The sequence below is a fragment of the Protomyctophum bolini genome (assembly GCF_963924005.1).
Source record: "Protomyctophum bolini genome assembly, chromosome: 7".
Taxonomy (NCBI): Eukaryota; Metazoa; Chordata; class Actinopteri; order Myctophiformes; family Myctophidae; genus Protomyctophum; species Protomyctophum bolini.
Genome location: NC_137868.1, coordinates 24,311,464 through 24,328,963, shown reverse-complemented (window position 1 = coordinate 24,328,963; position 17,500 = coordinate 24,311,464). Strand labels below are relative to the sequence as shown.

Sequence of the window (17,500 nt, the reverse complement as noted above, 5' to 3'; positions counted from 1 at the left end):
GGGAGGAACCGCTGGTGTTTGACGGCTTTTGACATCGCTGCATGCGTTGGGACTTCCAGATTTATGTATGCAAGTGTGTGATGTGAATGTGAGTGGTTTCTGACTACTGCACAATACAGTACCTTATATGGCATTCTCCAATATGATAGATTATGTTTTAATAAGAAACCTTTCAGATAATTTACAATGTCTCTCAAAATATCAAAAGGAAATAATTATCCTTAGCCTGTATCTGTTTAATGTATTCCTGTTACAGTTTATATCAATATAAAAGCAATTCAGTTTACTATGTTATTCGTTGCTTCCCCTTTAACTGGAAAAGCAATTCAGTTTACTATGTTATTCGTTGCTTCCCCTTTAACTGGTGTTATTTGAAGCCTTTTGTGCCCGGCACTTAACTGCAGCTTTATACCTGTATTGTACACTGACAACTAGAGAGAGGGGGGCATTCATGGACATGGAGAAAGTGAGAGAGGGGAGGGATGGAGGAAAGAGAAAGAGACGGACGGACGGACGAAGGGCGTACCTTGAACATATCAAAGATCAATCGAGAATAAAGGTCTTTGTGCGCGACCGTGTGAACACGCGTGTCAAAGAATAACAAAAAGGCCTCCCTCGCTCGCCCGACGCCTTCCCACCGAGTCCCAGTGCAAACAAAAGTTAAACACTGGTCTTTGACAGAGCAGAGGCAGCCTCATAAATCAACCAGCCATGTTTTACTAGCTGTCCATACAACTAAACTGGAGTCTGATGGAGAGAGCTGACAAGGCTATAGACCAAGCTACACTGTTAATTTACCTCTCAGAGTTACAGAGAGCTGACAAGGCTATAGACCAAGCTACACTGTTAATTTACCTCTCAGAGTTACAGAGAGCTGACAAGGCTATAGACCAAGCTACACTGTTCATTTACCTCTCAGAGTTACAAATGGACAAGTTAACACGGAGCATTATATACTGCGTACTGTGCGTAGCACTGCTGGGTCCCAAGGAATGCCGGGGGTTGAAGGTCAAACTCTGACCAAATTTACCATTTGTTTTTTCCCTTCAATAAATTGTCACTTGGGCGTTGGTGTTCAATAGTTTTTATTGAAGGCTTAGCTTGTCTGGAATGGATCAGCATCATGATAGTTATGGCTCTTTGTGTCCATGTTGATACCAAATATTTTCAAAAACTTTCATTGACGTTTTTCCTAACATCTTCAGTAAATGACTACAATTAAAGCTATCTGTGGAATAATGTTTGCCATTATTCTTAGTTTTGTGCCTTTTACTGGTTAAACATCTCAAAAGGTGCCTTTCACATCTAAAGCTCACTAGTGGATTCATTCAAGCACTCTGTCAGGCACAAACAAATCCAACATCAAACTGTAAACATAAACTATACTATTTCTAATAAAAACTTTGAACACTTTTTCAGAGACATTTAATTGTTATTAATGTTTATGTAATATAATCTTTTTTTAATGATTTATAATGTTCTAATAATTTAACTGGGCTATTGTATCAGACAGACCGCTGACAACGTCATCAGATGGAGGAGGGGTGCTCGGTAAACTGTGTTGTTTGGGCCATTTATCAATCAAATAAAACATGTTAAGATTGATGCACTGATGCACATTTCCCTCTTTATGTTGCTCTAGAAGTTGTTATCCCATAGCCTGAGAGGACGTTCAGGTGAACGTATTGCATGTTGACGGCTCTGTGACCGGAGCTCTTACGCCCGTTCAGAATATGGAAAGGCATTGTGGACTCCCCATTGGCTTAAAGGACAGCCAATGAAGTGAAAGTAATGAAAAAGTCACTAGGAATATTATCCGCTGAGTGGCAACCATCACTGCGGTGTCAAGTGGCAATAATGAGAGCCGATTGACACCGCAGTTACAGTGTGAATGCGCCCAGGGCAGCACTCCGGATTCCTTTATAGACCAGCTTTTAAAACAGAGAGGGAGGGGAGAAGAGAAAGGTAGGGGGACGTACAGCCAGGTTATCAGGTCGGTGTGTTCAGGGGAGAAGAGAAAGGTAGGGGGACGTACAGCCAGGTTATCAGGTCGGTGTGTTCAGGGGAGAAGAGAAAGGTAGGGGGACGTACAGCCAGGTTATCAGGTCGGTGTGTTCAGGGGAGAAGAGAAAGGTAGGGGGACGTAGAGCCAGGTTATCAGGTCGGTGTGTTCAGGGAGAAGAGAAAGGTAGGGGGACGTACAGCCAGGTTATCAGGTCGGTGTGTTCAGGGGAGAAGAGAAAGGTAGGGGGACGTACAGCCAGGTTATCAGGTCGGTGTGTTCAGGGGAGAAGAGAAAGGTAGGGGGACGTACAGCCAGGTTATCAGGTCGGTGTGTTCCAGAGCCTTCCACCACAGCTGATAAGTCCTCTCAGGTTGCCCTCCCTGTGGGTTGCTAGATCCTATCGCCTTAGCCGTCCCTTTTCTCTCCTCTCAAGCTCTTCTCTCCTCCCTTCTCCGAAAACTCCACTGGGGCTTCTGTAAACAATGTCGCCATGTGCCAGCAGCTCCTTCTCTCTGTCTCTCTCTCGCTTTCTCTCTCTCTCTCTCTCTCTCTCTCTCTCTCTCTCTCTCTCTCTCTCTCTCTCTCTCTCTCTCTCTCTCTCTCTCTCTCTCTCCCTCCCTCCCTCCTCTCAGCCTGTCTCTCCTCTCGTCTGTTATCTATCACAGTGAAGACAGTGTTATCTGCTTTCGCTGTCTGGCGGCCGTGACCAAAGACAAAAGCGGTTACTGTCTTGTCTGTCTGCTCCCGTCTATCAGCCAGAGAGGCTAGATGCTAATCGCTAATCTCCAGCCCTCACCCCCCACCCTTCCCCTGAGATGCTTGCTAGCTAGCAGGTGAATACGTCTCCAAGGACCAGCTTGTTTATGTCTTGTAGCTCTTTATCTCTCAGCCCCTGCTTCCTTGACTCGTCTGTGGGAAGTCTTTGCCTCTAGCAGGGGATGTCTTGGGGCCATGCCGACATTGGAGCTCTAGTGTCCCGGTGTCTGCCGTTGAGAAACGGTCCCCAACACCACAGACTGATTTGTGATGTTTTCTCACTCCCAAAATTCTGAACTGAGCACACAACAATCTTGTCCAATCAATGTCCATCATTCAATTCAATTCAATTTTATTCAAGTGTCAAATCACAACCGACAGGAGCAAGCAACATTGCGATAGTGGTAACGAAAAAAAACCCTTAGGTCCAGCAGAACCCGACTCTCGGGTCATCTGCCTCGACCGTGTCGGGGGAGAGAGGGGGGAGTGTGGGAGAGGGGAAACAGAAAGAAAGATGGATAGGAGATACAGGCAAATACAAGTAGTAGCAATAACAATAATAATAGTGTAATATATTATGGTATATCAATGTTGTCAGATAATATATAAGAATATTAAGATGTGGTGTAATAATATGATAGCAGTAGTGATTTTAATTGACTGTTTAGTCAGGATTTTGAAACCCCAGGTTATAAACTGGCAATTACTCTCCCTCTGTCCCTTCCTCTCTTCCTCCCTCTGTCCCTTCCTCTCTTCCTCCCTCTGTCCCTTCCTCTCTTCCTCCCTCTGTCCCTTCCTCTCTTCCTCCCTCTGTCCCTTCCTCTCTTCCTCCCTCTGTCCCTTCTTCTCTTCCTCCCTCTGTCCCTTCTTCTCTTCCTCCCTCTGTCCCTTCTTCTCTTCCTCCCTCTGTCCCTTCTTCTCTTCCTCCCTCTGTCCCTTCCTCTCTTACTACCTCTGTCCCTTCCTCTCTTCCTCCCTCTGTCCCTTCCTCTCTTCCTCCCTCTGTCCCTTCTTCTCTTCCTCCCTCTGTCCCTTCCTCTCTTCCTCCCTCTGTCCCTTCTTCTCTTCCTCCCTCTGTCCCTTCCTCTCTTCCTCCCTCTGTCCCTTCTTCTCTTCCTCCCTCTGTCCCTTCCTCTCTTCCTCCCTCTGTCCCTTCCTCTCTTCCTCCCTCTGTCCCTTCTTCTCTTCCTCCCTCTGTCCCTTCCTCTCTTCCTCCCTCTGTCCCTTCCTCTCTTCCTCCCTCTGTCCCTTCTTCTCTTCCTCCCTCTGTCCCTTCCTCTCTTCCTCCCTCTGTCCCTTCCTCTCTTCCTCCCTCTGTCCCTTCTTCTCTTCCTCCCTCTGTCCCTTCTTCTCTTCCTCCCTCTGTCCCTTCTTCTCTTCCTCCCTCTGTCCCTTCTTCTCTTCCTCCCCCTGTCCCTTCCTCTCTTCCTCCCTCTGTCCCTTCCTCTCTTCCTCCCTCTGTCCCTTCTTCTCTTCCTCCCTCTGTCCCTTCCTCTCTTCCTCCCTCTGTCCCTTCCTCTCTTCCTCCCTCTGTCCCTTCTTCTCTTCCTCCCTCTGTCCCTTCCTCTCTCCCTCCCTCTGTCCCTTCTTCTCTTCCTCCCTCTGTCCCTTCCTCTCTCCCTCCCTCTGTCCCTTCTTCTCTTCCTCCCTCTGTCCCTTCCTCTCTCCCTCCCTCTGTCCCTTCTTCTCTTCCTCCCTCTGTCCCTTCCTCTCTTCCTCCCTCTGTCCCTTCTTCTCTTCCTCCCTCTGTCCCTTCTTCTCTTCCTCCCTCTGTCCCTTCCTCTCTCCCTCCCTCTGTCCCTTCTTCTCTTCCTCCCTCTGTCCCTTCTTCTCTTCCTCCCTCTGTCCCTTCTTCTCTTCCTCCCTCTGTCCCTTCCTCTCTTCCTCCCTCTGTCCCTTCTTCTCTTCCTCCCTCTGTCCCTTCCTCTCTTCCTCCCTCTGTCCCTTCTTCTCTTCCTCCCTCTGTCCCTTCTTCTCTTCCTCCCTCTGTCCCTTCCTCTCTTCCTCCCTCTGTCCCTTCCTCTCTTCCTCCCTCTGTCCCTTCCTCTCTTCCTCCCTCTGTCCCTTCCTCTCTTCCTCCCTCTGTCCCTTCTTCTCTTCCTCCCTCTGTCCCTTCTTCTCTTCCTCCCTCTGTCCCTTCTTCTCTTCCTCCCTCTGTCCCTTCCTCTCTTCCTCCCTCTGTCCCTTCCTCTCTTCCTCCCTCTGTCCCTTCTTCTCTTCCTCCCTCTGTCCCTTCTTCTCTTCCTCCCTCTGTCCCTTCTTCTCTTCCTCCCTCTGTCCCTTCCTCTCTTCCTCCCTCTGTCCCTTCCTCTCTTCCTCCCTCTGTCCCTTCCTCTCTTCCTCCCTCTGTCCCTTCCTCTCTTCCTCCCTCTGTCCCTTCCTCTCTTCCTCTCTTCCTCCCTCTGTCCCTTCCTCTCTTCCTCCCTCTGTCCCTTCTTCTCTTCCTCCCTCTGTCCCTTCCTCTCTTCCTCCCTCTGTCCCTTCCTCTCTTCCTCCCTCTGTCCCTTCTTCTCTTCCTCCCTCTGTCCCTTCTTCTCTTCCTCCCTCTGTCCCTTCTTCTCTTCCTCCCTCTGTCCCTTCTTCTCTTCCTCCCTCTGTCCCTTCCTCTCTTCCTCCCTCTGTTCCTTCTTCTCTTCCTCCCTCTGTCCCTTCCTCTCTTCCAAGCATCCTCCTATTCCGAGGGATCAGTGCTGCCACGTCGCTCCCTGCCAAACACACACTGTCATTTTCCACTGACAGAGATAGTATACAACACTGTGTGTGTGTGTGTGTGTGTGTGTGTGTGTGTGTGTGTGTGTGTGTGTGTGTGTGTGTGTGCGTGCTTGGCTTGGACAATGTCCATGCTGCTTGCTGCGGCTAACTGAGCAGGAAGCGTCTAATCTGCTGGCTAAACGGAGCATACACTCTATCTCACACACACACACACACACATGCACATACACACACGCGTGCACACATGCACGTGACACACGCGTGCTCACGCATACAAAAAGTTTCCCTCCTTACCCTGTGTTGTTACTGTATGTCCAAAGAGTACAGCTCCTGTCAGCAGCAGATTGTGTTTCACTCTTTTCTATCCAGACTTGCTCACTATAGATGCACAATTCTTAAACTACAAAGCCTCAGACTTACAAATAGTTGTGATTACAGCTTCATTTTTGGCAGATAAATTAAACAAGTTGGATTTTTCACTGCCTCTCCTTTTACAGCAGGGGAATTCCACCCACTTGAAGAATTCACATTGCTTTCTCCAAGTTCCATACTGAATGTTTTCCCTCAAAGCCAAGGAAACCATCGTCTGTATTCCATCAGTTATACCTGCGGTCTTATGCAGACACCAGTTGTACTGTACCAACTGTTTGACAAACTGTGGAGGGTAAGAACCTTGCACAGAGCACCTTCACGCACCTTAAACACTTGGATAACGGACAGACTGTTCTCTTTCTTAATTCTGCTCCTATATAGGCCGTTGGGCAACCACACTAATAATCAAGAATATTATTCTTGATTATTAGTGTGGTTGCCCAACGGCCTAGTCTGCAAGTCAGGAACTATGCATTTTGGAAATGCATACCCCACCTGGTTATGCAATATCCGTTACCGTTTGTCACTGCCAGAGTACCCGTTGCACTCTTTATGCCCATATTGTATGGAGGTTTCTGTATCTGCCTGTGTCCCTTTTAGAGTAGTGAGGATAACAGGGATTGTACTCAGTAAATAACTCTGAGATCATATGTAACCAAACTGGCCCTTACAAATGGACATATTCTCCCTTTCCATTTCCACATTTTACAATACAGTTTGAATACCCTGCCGTTGACCAGATGGCAGGCTTTTTTTTTTTTTTTTTTGGGAGCGGAGAGGTGACGATTGATCATATTCACATGGCTGCCTTACGTAATACTCTTATTACTTACAGTATGTAATACTAAGTATGAAGTAAGAGTAACTACTACTTTGTGAATATGGTCTATCTATGCTGCCCTCTCCAGCATGGTAGAACATCTATTTATATTTTGTGATCTTATACTGTTTAGACTGATGCTACATGTATTGTGTTTACACATACAAATAGAAAAATAGACGATATGTGCAGCAACTGTCCAATGCATTCTATGACATATTTATTTATTCCCTCTTGAGCTCTTCGCCTGTTCGTAGAAACGTTACACTAACAAAAACTCTTCTATATTGTCTCTACACGGCTGCTGTCTATGGTCGGTTGTAACAAATACTCTGTCCTGACACAATATTTGTGAAGGCTATAATTGAGTGGTACTCCCTTTGCCTTCTCAGAAACGGCCACTAGATGCAGTCTGTTCAACTGTTCTGGTCTTTGATTGGTGGCTGTGCAAGGTGCCTGTTGAAGCCACCAAACCCCATTCTATCCATCAGCATGCCCTATGGCTCAAATTATACACTGCACATACCACATCCACATACTCTCTCTCTCTCTCTCTCTCTCTGTATTCATGTGCACGTGCACTCACAGACGGGGTTCTGTGAGTGCACATGTGTCCATGCACGGCCCACATGGTACAGTATGTTTATGACTATAAATTGTGTGTTGGAGTCGGTGTGCCTATATGTGACTTTGTGTGCAGGCGCAACATGCATGCTGTGTGTGTGTGTGTGTGTGTGTGTGTGTGTGTGTGTGTGTGTGTGTGTGTGTGTGCGCGCGTGCGTGCGTCTGTTTATGCGTGCGTGTGCGCGCTATTGCACATGTGCCTGTGTGTCTGCGGCCGTGTCCCTCCGTCCAACTCCACACTGTGAAATTGTGCGTGTTAATTTAACTCTAAAGTGTAATCATGGAGCCTGGTCCATCATTTAGTATTTACACAGTAAAATCCTCAGTGTTAACATATCCATGTGTAAATGCAGTGTTTGTACCATCTCAGAGTTAAATTGACACTCTGGATGCTTGGTGCTCTGGGTCTGGGATGAGAGAGACAGAGACTGGGAGGAGTATTTTTAGCCTGGCTGTAATTTGGACAGAATGCGTCTACAGGGGAAAGTGGTGGTGGATTCACTGTGGTCTGGAGGAGAAGGAGGAGGAAGGAGGGAGGAGTCAGAAAGATGGGTAACCATTAGTGATTGTCTTATTTTGAGCCGTCCGCCCCCTGATGCTTGGTATTCCAGCAGCGACGTATAGACAGCTGAGTGTACAGGCTGCACTAAGCGTGTACCACACTGTAAAACCCTGACTGTTCCTTTATAACCGTTAAAAGTGGGGTTCCGTTTATACACATATGTGTTATTGTCCACGCTTTAATGTTTAGTCTCTCAGGGTTAAATGAACATTGCAGACAGTCTGCGTATCGACACCCAGGGGACCAGCTCAGTGGCCTTGTGGTTAGAGTGTCTGCCCTGTGATTGGAAGGATTCAATCCCCTCGACCATAAGACCAAAGACCATAAAAATGTGACCAAGTGCCACCCTGCTTGGCACTCGGTGTCAAGGGTTGGATGGGGAACAAGTCATTGTGACATAGTGTCATGTCCACAGGGTGTGTGCTTGTACATGATGGCTTAGGGATTACTTGTACATCAATAAACCTCACGCTACAGAGACAGGAATTAGGATCCTTCCCTATGGGCTCCATTGCTTGGAAACTGTTGGTTCCCAAGGCGACTTACTTACTGCTCACCATTATGGGTGGTGTGTAGTGTACTGTAGCATTTAGTACAAAACCATGTCATTTTGTACTAAATATGGTGCAACCCCGTTTCAGCCATGTCCTAGATGCTCAGAGCCTGCAGGCTTGTCTGCATGCATACTGAAACACTGTCATGCATGCACGCACGCACTCACCACACACACACACACACGCACACACACGCACACGCACACACACCCACACACACACACACACACACACACGCACGCACGCACGCACGCACGCACGCACGCACACACGCACGCACGCACGCACGCACACACACACACACACACACACACACACACACATATACTGTATATACACAAATTGAGTCTTTAACAGACAGGATTGTTTGTGTCATTGTTATGTTTTGTAGCTTAGTAATTAACAGTTTTAAGATGCCCTGTGAATCCAGAAAACACCCAGGCAGGCGAATCCCAAAGTGACATAACGGCATTCCTTGTGAATCGCGCTGTATTCCAGCACGTTGTTTTCCAAGAAGCAGTCCCCACATCTGACGGCGTCACGTTTCATCTCTGCTTTAATGCTGCTATGAAAATGTCCTGTTAGCTTGAATCACGGATTCTAAGGGAATGTCCCTTCATCTGCAGCCAGATCACCGTGTTTAAATGTGTGACTGTGAGATAACTCCGTCAGCCTACCAGAGGTCCTTTAAGGTCACCTCCAGGTTACAACAGCGTCCTATGACTAACCATGAACCCCTTGTTCAAGCTCCTTGTGTGTACGTGTGTGTACGTGCGTGCACGCGTGCACGTGGGTGCGCACGTGTGTGTGTGTGTGTGTGTGTGTGTGCGTGTGTATGTATGTAAGTGTGTGTGTGTGTGTGTGTTCACTTTGATGTGCCCATGTTCATTACAATGCGTCTATGTGCATGGCATGCATGCATACAAGCATGCAAGCATTTTCACTTATGCATACTGTGTGTGTGTGTGTGTGTGTGTGTGTGTGTGTGTGTGTGCGTGTGCGTGTGCGTGTACGTGCGGCGCAGCCTTACTGGTTAAATGTCCCTTTGTGTGCTCTCAGCTGGCATCAATCAGAGCCTATGGAGCTGAACCTCCAGTCTGTGTAGTGTTGGACCTCCTCCTAACAATGCAGCCCTTCTACTGCACCCGCTCCTTTTATCAATACACACCAATCCTTACCAGCACAAACCTCACCTCCGTAGGGAGTGTGTGTGTATGTGTGGTTGGGGGCTGTGTGCTTTGGGGGTTTGACAGGGATTGTGTGTGTGTGTGTGTGTGTGTGTGTGTGTGTGTGTGTGTGTGTGTGTGTGTGTGTGTAGGTTTTGGATGGCAGTGAGTGTGTTCTGGTGGCTTTATGGTGTTTCAGGGTGTGAGTGACATGACAGCCAGGAGGCAACCGGGGTCATGACTGAGAGCTCTGGGACCCTGGGGTTACCTCGGAAAGAACCAGAGTGCGAGAGGAAGTGACTGCAGTTACATGCCACCTGTGTGTGTGTGGGTGTGTGGGTGTGTGGGTGTGTGTGTGTGCGTGCGTGTGTGGGTGTGTATACGTGTGTCTGAGTGAGCACACTTTCACACATGCCTCATACAGTAAGTGTATATACATTTACAGTCTGACTTTAGACAAACTAGTTTGACTCACCTTGGGGATTGCTACTTAACCCCAGATACATGCAGTCTCTCACACACACACACACACACACACACACTTCACCTTACTTTGACACCACCTCCTCAATCTCTTACGTTTCACGTTGTGTTTTCTCAGTATCACATGGCGAACGCTGAATCGATTTGTCAAACAAAACACCGGCCCCAGAAGTTTGTCTCCTCGCTCCGTGTTCTAGTCAACTCTGCACATCAGTCATGTTCCCCTGAAAAACCCACCTGACCCCGACTCATGACACATCTACTTCCATTAGTCCCAGATCTGCTTTCACCTCCCACTGCTTCTCCAACCCCCCTCTCCCACTCCCTCTCCCTCTCTCCCACTTGTTTCCCCATCCCTCTGATCAGCTCGCCTCCCTCATCTCCCCTTTCCCTCCCCACTCTTCACTTGGCGTGCCCTCTCTTGTTCTCCTCGTCTTCATCCGTCTTTTGCTGTCATCGCCCGTTCACTTCTCCCCTCTTATCCGTCCGAAGGATGGGGGGGATTGACCCAGGGTGTGTGTGGTGGGGGGTAGGTTGGGGGGATTGACCCAGGGTGTGTGTGGTGGGGGGTAGGTTGGGGGGATTGACCCAGGGTGTGTGTGGTGGGGGGTAGGTTGGGGGGATTGACCCAGGGTGTGTGTGGTGGGGGGTAGGCTCAGTTCTCAGACTGCGCTTAACCACGCGCTCGTTTGAAGTCCGCTGCCGTGCGTATGTAGCCGTGCGTATGCAGCCGTGCGTATATGCAGCCGCAACACCGCGCTGGAAAAAAAGCTATCCACTCGAACAACACAGCAGATAAATTGTCATCAATTCTAGTTCTTTTTTTCTTTTATACTCCCAGCTGGCTGGTGAAATTGTGAAAGAGGCTAATTTAGGGATTTGTTGTTTTTTGCCCTGTCAATAAACGGTCAACTCCTTAAAGCCGCTAACTGTGTTGCCAATCAAATAATGTATCAGTTATTTTACTTTGCATCCTATATTAACATTGGCTACTGGGAGGGCCGGCTAGTGGACCTCAGCCAAATCACTAAGACTCAGTCATAACCATAAACAAACCTGACACGCCCATATAATGAGAGTAATTTTTTTTAAAGGGACAAGAACTGACAGACTGCATTGCAATCACTCTGTCAACTGACAGATTATCTCCATTATGGGCACAAAAGGGAAACAGACAGACTGGTACAACGGGTATAGTGTCAGGGTCCCCCTCAGACATATCGGCCAGATCAACGGTATGGCATACTGTAGGTGTCACGGCCCTATAGTGTATTAAAATAGGTTATATGCATACATTTTGGCGTCCCTTTTAAGTAAATTAGCCTCCTTACAATGAAATTGCAATTCACACACAGCAGCCCTTATAGTCACACACAGTTGAAGTTATTAGCGTCTTCAGAGAGCTGTTGGTAACTGAAGCGTTTTTATAAGGGGTGTCGCACCCAGACTTTTCCAGTGATCATGGCAGCAGTGATTGTAGCCAGACAAAGACAGCATCATGCCAGGCGTGCTCGTGAGTGGATGTTTTGACCCAAACAGGATTTTTTTTATTTTTTTACTTTTATTTGCAGTTCATATTTTGTCATGTGTTTACAGTACAACAGATTTAAGCCTGCAGTATCCAAGCCTCCAACAGCGTGCCTGAGTGGCTATGAGCACTCTGTGCTCATAATGCTGTTAATATGGTTATAATAATATGAGGTCTGATGGTTTCATAAACTTACAGTAGCTAAGCTAACCACTCATCATACATATTTTGGGCCCAATTGTGCACCTTCTTGCACTTTCCCAAGGCTATCTACAGGCATCTTTACAGAGGCTTATCCTGCAAAATGATGGATTTAGTTTGAATCACTCTGTCACCTGAGTTTGAAACTTAGATTGAGTGATTAACCATTCTGAGACAAAAGACACAACAGTAATTAAGTGGGTATAGGGTTAATTAATGGAGCAGTAATGCACACACATCAAGTCAAGTGAGTATTATAAGATTTCAAGTTAAAGCATACAAACATAATGGCATTCATCATTTATTTTATCTTTCGTGGATTCGTGGTTTGGAAAAATTATATATGCTTTCGGAAACGGTATTAAACTGAAGTGCCGTCTACTTAAGGTGGCTCTCCACCAAACAGACTACTGTATTTCAGACTAGATTGTCCTATCCTTTGTGTAAATTTGATAGTACAGTATACAGATTGCAGAACCTAAAATGCAAAAATAAGTAGCCTACAGTATACCCACATAAACAGTGGGTTAAACAAATAAAATATTCACACAAGACACCATTTATAGTGAATCTTTGCTCCCTAAATGAATACAATCACAAGTAATAAACTCCATAACAGTCATAAGTAATAAAGGTGCTCAAGTAGGCAGAGGTCATCATAAATGGTAGTCTGTACTGGCAAGTACCAGCCCAGGCACTGTCTGTCTGAAGCACTGCCCCTCTGCTCAACCTGTGGCTGGGTGAAGGTAGGCTGTGTAAAATGTTTCTTTTGGAAAAGAGTGTGAAAGTGTCAATGACAAACAGTGACACTTTCTCACTGTAATAACATGAATCAATTTGATTACTACAGTACACCGGCATTCTCCATTTACAGGATTTTGAAACATAACGGCTCGTAACCAAATCCACAAACTCCTCTGTGACAGTCAAAGATGCATCAGCACACAAATAAATAGTGCAGTGCAAAGCCATCATTTATAGTTTGCCACATGCTGTAGATCAGCGGTTCCCAAACCTTTTTGGCCGTGCACCCCCTGTTACCTCCCAACCTAGCTGATGCACCCCCCGCATGGGAAGATTAACTTGCATAAGCTATAGAGATATATATTTCCTATGTATGCACATATATGAACCCGAATATGGTGTATATGCAGCATAGGACCATAGCACCACCATTTCCTTTCATGTCGCACACCCCCTAGAAAGTGCTCGTGCACCACAAGAGGTGCACGCATGACGCACCACAGTTTGGGAACCACTGCTGTAGATAATTGCAATCAGATGAAAAACGAGGGCAGACTGCTCTCAGCTGCAAAACCTTCTGGGTTTGCGGTGGCATATCATTAGTGCAATACCTTTTGTGAATTGGACCTTAAGACACACACTATTGACACACTATTGACACCCAATTAATGGTGCGATCAAAAGGCTCAATCCATTCTTTGAGAATTCTCCCGTGAGAGTGTAAAAATTGAACTCATACGGTTAGACCCAATCTGCAGACATAATGAACTCATAACTTACCGTAGCTATTGTAAACTCTGACAGACGTGTACAAAATAGATTTGAAGTGTTTGTAAAAGGCGGACGTAAACACTAACAAACGTTCCAAAAAATCAAGCCAAGAACTACCGTATAACGACTGATCTTTCCCCCGGCCCCCCCTCTTCTCGCCCCCACCAGGTGATGGCGCTGGCCGACGCGGCGGAGGAGAACAGGGCGTCGCTGGAGGAGGCGTTCACGCGCCTGCGCAGCGCCAGCCATCTGCTGGTCCTGCTGCTGTCCCTGTGGCACCGCCTGAGCCCCGAGCAGACGGACATACTGGAGGCTGCCCTGCTGCCCCTGCTGCACGACACACCACAACTGGTACACACACACACACACCCTGCTCCACGACACACCACAACTGGTACACACACACACACACACACACACCCTGCTCCACGACACACCACAACTGGTACACACACACACACACACACACACCCTGCTCCACGACACACCACAACTGGTACACACACACACACACACACACACCCTGCTCCACGACACACCACAACTGGTACACACACACACACACCCTGCTCCACGACACACCACAACTGGTACACACACACACACACACACACACACCCTGCTCCACGACACACCACAACTGGTACACACACACACACACACACACACCCTACTACCCTGCTCCACGACACACCACAACTGGTACACACACACACACACACACACACACACCCTACTACCCTGCTCCATGACACACCACAACTGGTACACACACACACACACACACACACACACACACACACACACACACACACACACACACACACACCCTACACTGATCTGACCCTGTGTCCTTCTCTGACTCCATACTGGAAACAGAGCTAGGCTTATGCATGCGCACGCTCGCGCAAATGCCCTTAGACCATGAGGTCTAAGGTCATAATAAGATTCACGGTTGGTGACATAAGGGTCTTTGATAGGCTTCTGACTCAGAGATGCCTTTCAGCTGTGTGTTGTGTGTTGTGTGTGTGTGTGTGTGTGTGTGTGTGTGTGTGTGTGTGTGTGTGTGTGTCAGGGGACCAGTGTGTGTATTCCACAGACTACCATATAAACAGTGGTGTTGACAGAGCTCCTACATGAGCTGCAGTCAGTTGACGACAGATTTCTGACCCCACAGAGACTGATTGTGTCTACGCACGTGCACACGTGTATGCGTGGGCTTTCCTGCATGTTCTTTCTTGGTGTTTTATCACTGTCTCTTTCCAAGCGTGTGTGTGGTGTGTGTGCGTGCATGCGTTTGTGCGTGCGTCCATGCATGCGTGTGTGAGAGAGAGAGAGAACAATGCCATGACCACATCATTACAACAATGTCTATTTCTGTCCTAACCTAGTTACACTATACAGGTGACTTACACGCATGCACACACTCCGATATCAGACAGCTGTGTGTGTGTGTGTGTATGTGGGTGTGTGTGCATGTGTGTGTACAGTACGTGAGCGTGCGTGCGTGCATGTGCCTGTGTGTGTGTGTGCGCGGGTGCGCCTAGTATATGTGCGTGCGTGCGCCTACACTGTATGTGAGTGCGTGCGTGCATGTGTGAGTTATATTTAAGTGGATTCATGGGATAAAGTGAATTAGCATATAGTCAGAGTCATTTCCAAAACAGACCTGCAGATAGACAAGCTGTTTTAGGATGACACTCATACAGTCATTGAACTGTGGATGGATGGATGGATGGATGGATGGATGGATGGATGGATGGATGGATGGATGGATGGATGGATGGGTGGATGGGTGGATGGATGGGTGGATGGATGGGAACATAATTTGTGTCTATCTGTTGCAAACATACAAAATGATGTAGGCCTACTGCTTAATACAAGCTTCTGATGCATTCTGACAGCGAGTTCGATTTCCAATCCTGGCGGACCTTTGCTGCATGTTACTCCCTCCCGTTTCCTGTCAATCTCCACAGGAATATCAAATAAATGCAGAAAAGAGTATTACAAAATTGTGCATCGTTTAGAAAGTGGCTTACACATTCTCAAAGTGCCTGGGACGAAGCAGATTGATTACCGGTTATGAATCAGTCAGCTACTGTACAGTTAGTTTTTCAAGTTTGAAGCATTTTTTTGCCTCAAAAGATGAAACATTTCTATTTAGCCTTTCTTAATCAATCTGGTTCACATTCACGTGTTTATATTAGGCGCTTTCCGCATGTCAACCTTTGGCCTTTCCCCCCTGGGACCCACAGGTGGGGTCATTCCAGGTGAGCGAAATCCCTTTTCACAGTGAGGCTCCTTTTGAGTGGAATTCCAGTCTGTGGAATGCTGTGGAGCGCGATACGGCTACCGTGGAGGATTATGGGAGTGGTGTGGTATGGATCAGCGAGAGGGAGACTGGGATTACAGTCACAATGAGAAGCAGGGAGGGAGAAAGAAGAGTGACTCAACATAAAGCTAAGAGTCTAGTCTGGATCGGAGTTAAGGATGGTGGGAAGGAACGCACTTAACTCTTAGAGCAAAGGGTCGATTAGTCTCACATCTCTGCCTACTAATGCATCTGGGAAAATCTAAAAAACAGTGATAGCATAGACATATCGGTTATATGCCCATATAGTGTATGGGCATATACTGATGACATATTCATTATGGGCATTTAAGGGCCAAGGACAGAGGTAGGGTTGTCCCGATTTGATCACGAGATTGGAAATCGTGGCCGATCACGTCATTTCAAATGATCGGAATCGGATCGGGAGCAAAGAAACGTGATCGGGACATGCCTATCAATATTATATCCATTTCATGATATTAGACTGGATATTGTCTGTGATTTTGGATATTATACTATTGTGATATGGCATAAGTGTTCTATCAGGAAAAATCGGTATCGGCAGATACTCAAAATGAAATGATCGTAATCGGATCGGGAGCTAAGAAACGTGATCATAAAAGAGAGCACAAAGGATGATGTACCGTACTGTACACTGACAATGGGTACAACGTTATTGCATAACCAGGTGGGGCATGCATTCTCAACTTTAATCGTTCTCGAGTATGCCATATTAACACGAGGATGTTGCTGTGAAAGTGAGGAGGGAGGAAGTGAAAGCTACAGGATTACCCAGACTGTTCATCCAGACATCCTTTCATTCTGCAATCCCTTCATTCCATCTTATCTGTCCGTTCAGCAAACCTGCTCTCCTTCTTCCTGCCTACACTTAAATTAACCCAGAGAGTTACATTTTACTCGTATGTGCATCAAGCCATCCCTCCGTTTTAACATTCTTTGTTTCATGATCGATTCTTCATCATCTGTACATTTTTTGTAACCATTCGTGACTTGTTTTGTTTGTTTGATTGTTTGATTGATTGATTCATCCATTCATGTGTTCATTCATAAGGTACATCTTGTTCCCACACTTCCATATAGTCCACTGATCTCCAACATCAGAGTCCACCCATTCCTTTTTGCCATTAACACTCAACGACCATGAAGGTAGCAGGATTATATAGACTTGTTTACCCATGCAGTCTCCAGTCCTCTCTCTCTCTCTCTCTCTCTCTCTCTCTCTCTCTCTCTCTCTCTCTCTCTCTCTCTCTCTCTCTCTCTCTCTCTCTGCACTCCTCTGACAACCGGGAGCCGTCCGTCCCGCTCCCCTTCTACTAAGTGTCCCACTACAGAAGACGTGTTGAGAGGAAACCACTTCAGACCATAGAGGGGCATCCACTGACCATGACTGCCCCAGTCACCCAGAGGGGGGGGGGGGGGGGGGGGGGGGGGAGAAGGGAAACTCCAGCTCAGTGTCAGTCGATCTTGAATAAGTATTTTTTATTTGTCATGCCTGCAAAGTGAAACGCCATCAGTATTTCATATCCCTGTAAATCAGAGAGAAAACTAGAAAAAGTGCCCAGGTCTCCACCAGGCCAGGTCAGGTTGTGGCCTCCTGGTGGTGCTATAATAGGCCAATGTGAAAAGGGAGCCATTTGTTCTTACACCATTGGTGGCAATTGGATGATTTGAGGTATTTTGTTCCAAAAATGTGTTTTGCAAAAGTCCACCTGTTGGTGGCGCTATAACAGGCCAATGTGAAAAGGGTGGGATATATTCCTCAGCCTAGTAGGAAAGTCTGTGAAAGATTTCACGTAAATTGCACGCTGTGTTCATGATTTGAGGCTTTTTGATTCAAAAGGGTCAATCC

General features: G+C 47.0%; 1 protein-coding gene across 2 annotated transcripts in view; it reads left to right on the top strand.

The window, feature by feature from the left end:
* bbs9 (Bardet-Biedl syndrome 9) overlaps nucleotides 1-17,500 on the top strand; it is a 194,111-nt gene that overhangs the window by 78,102 nt on the left and 98,509 nt on the right. For both annotated transcript variants that reach the window (XM_080769235.1, XM_080769234.1), the window contains one exon: nucleotides 13,467-13,649. In XM_080769235.1, coding sequence (XP_080625361.1) covers nucleotides 13,467-13,649 — 183 coding nt within the window. The remainder of the gene's footprint in view (nucleotides 1-13,466; nucleotides 13,650-17,500) is intronic.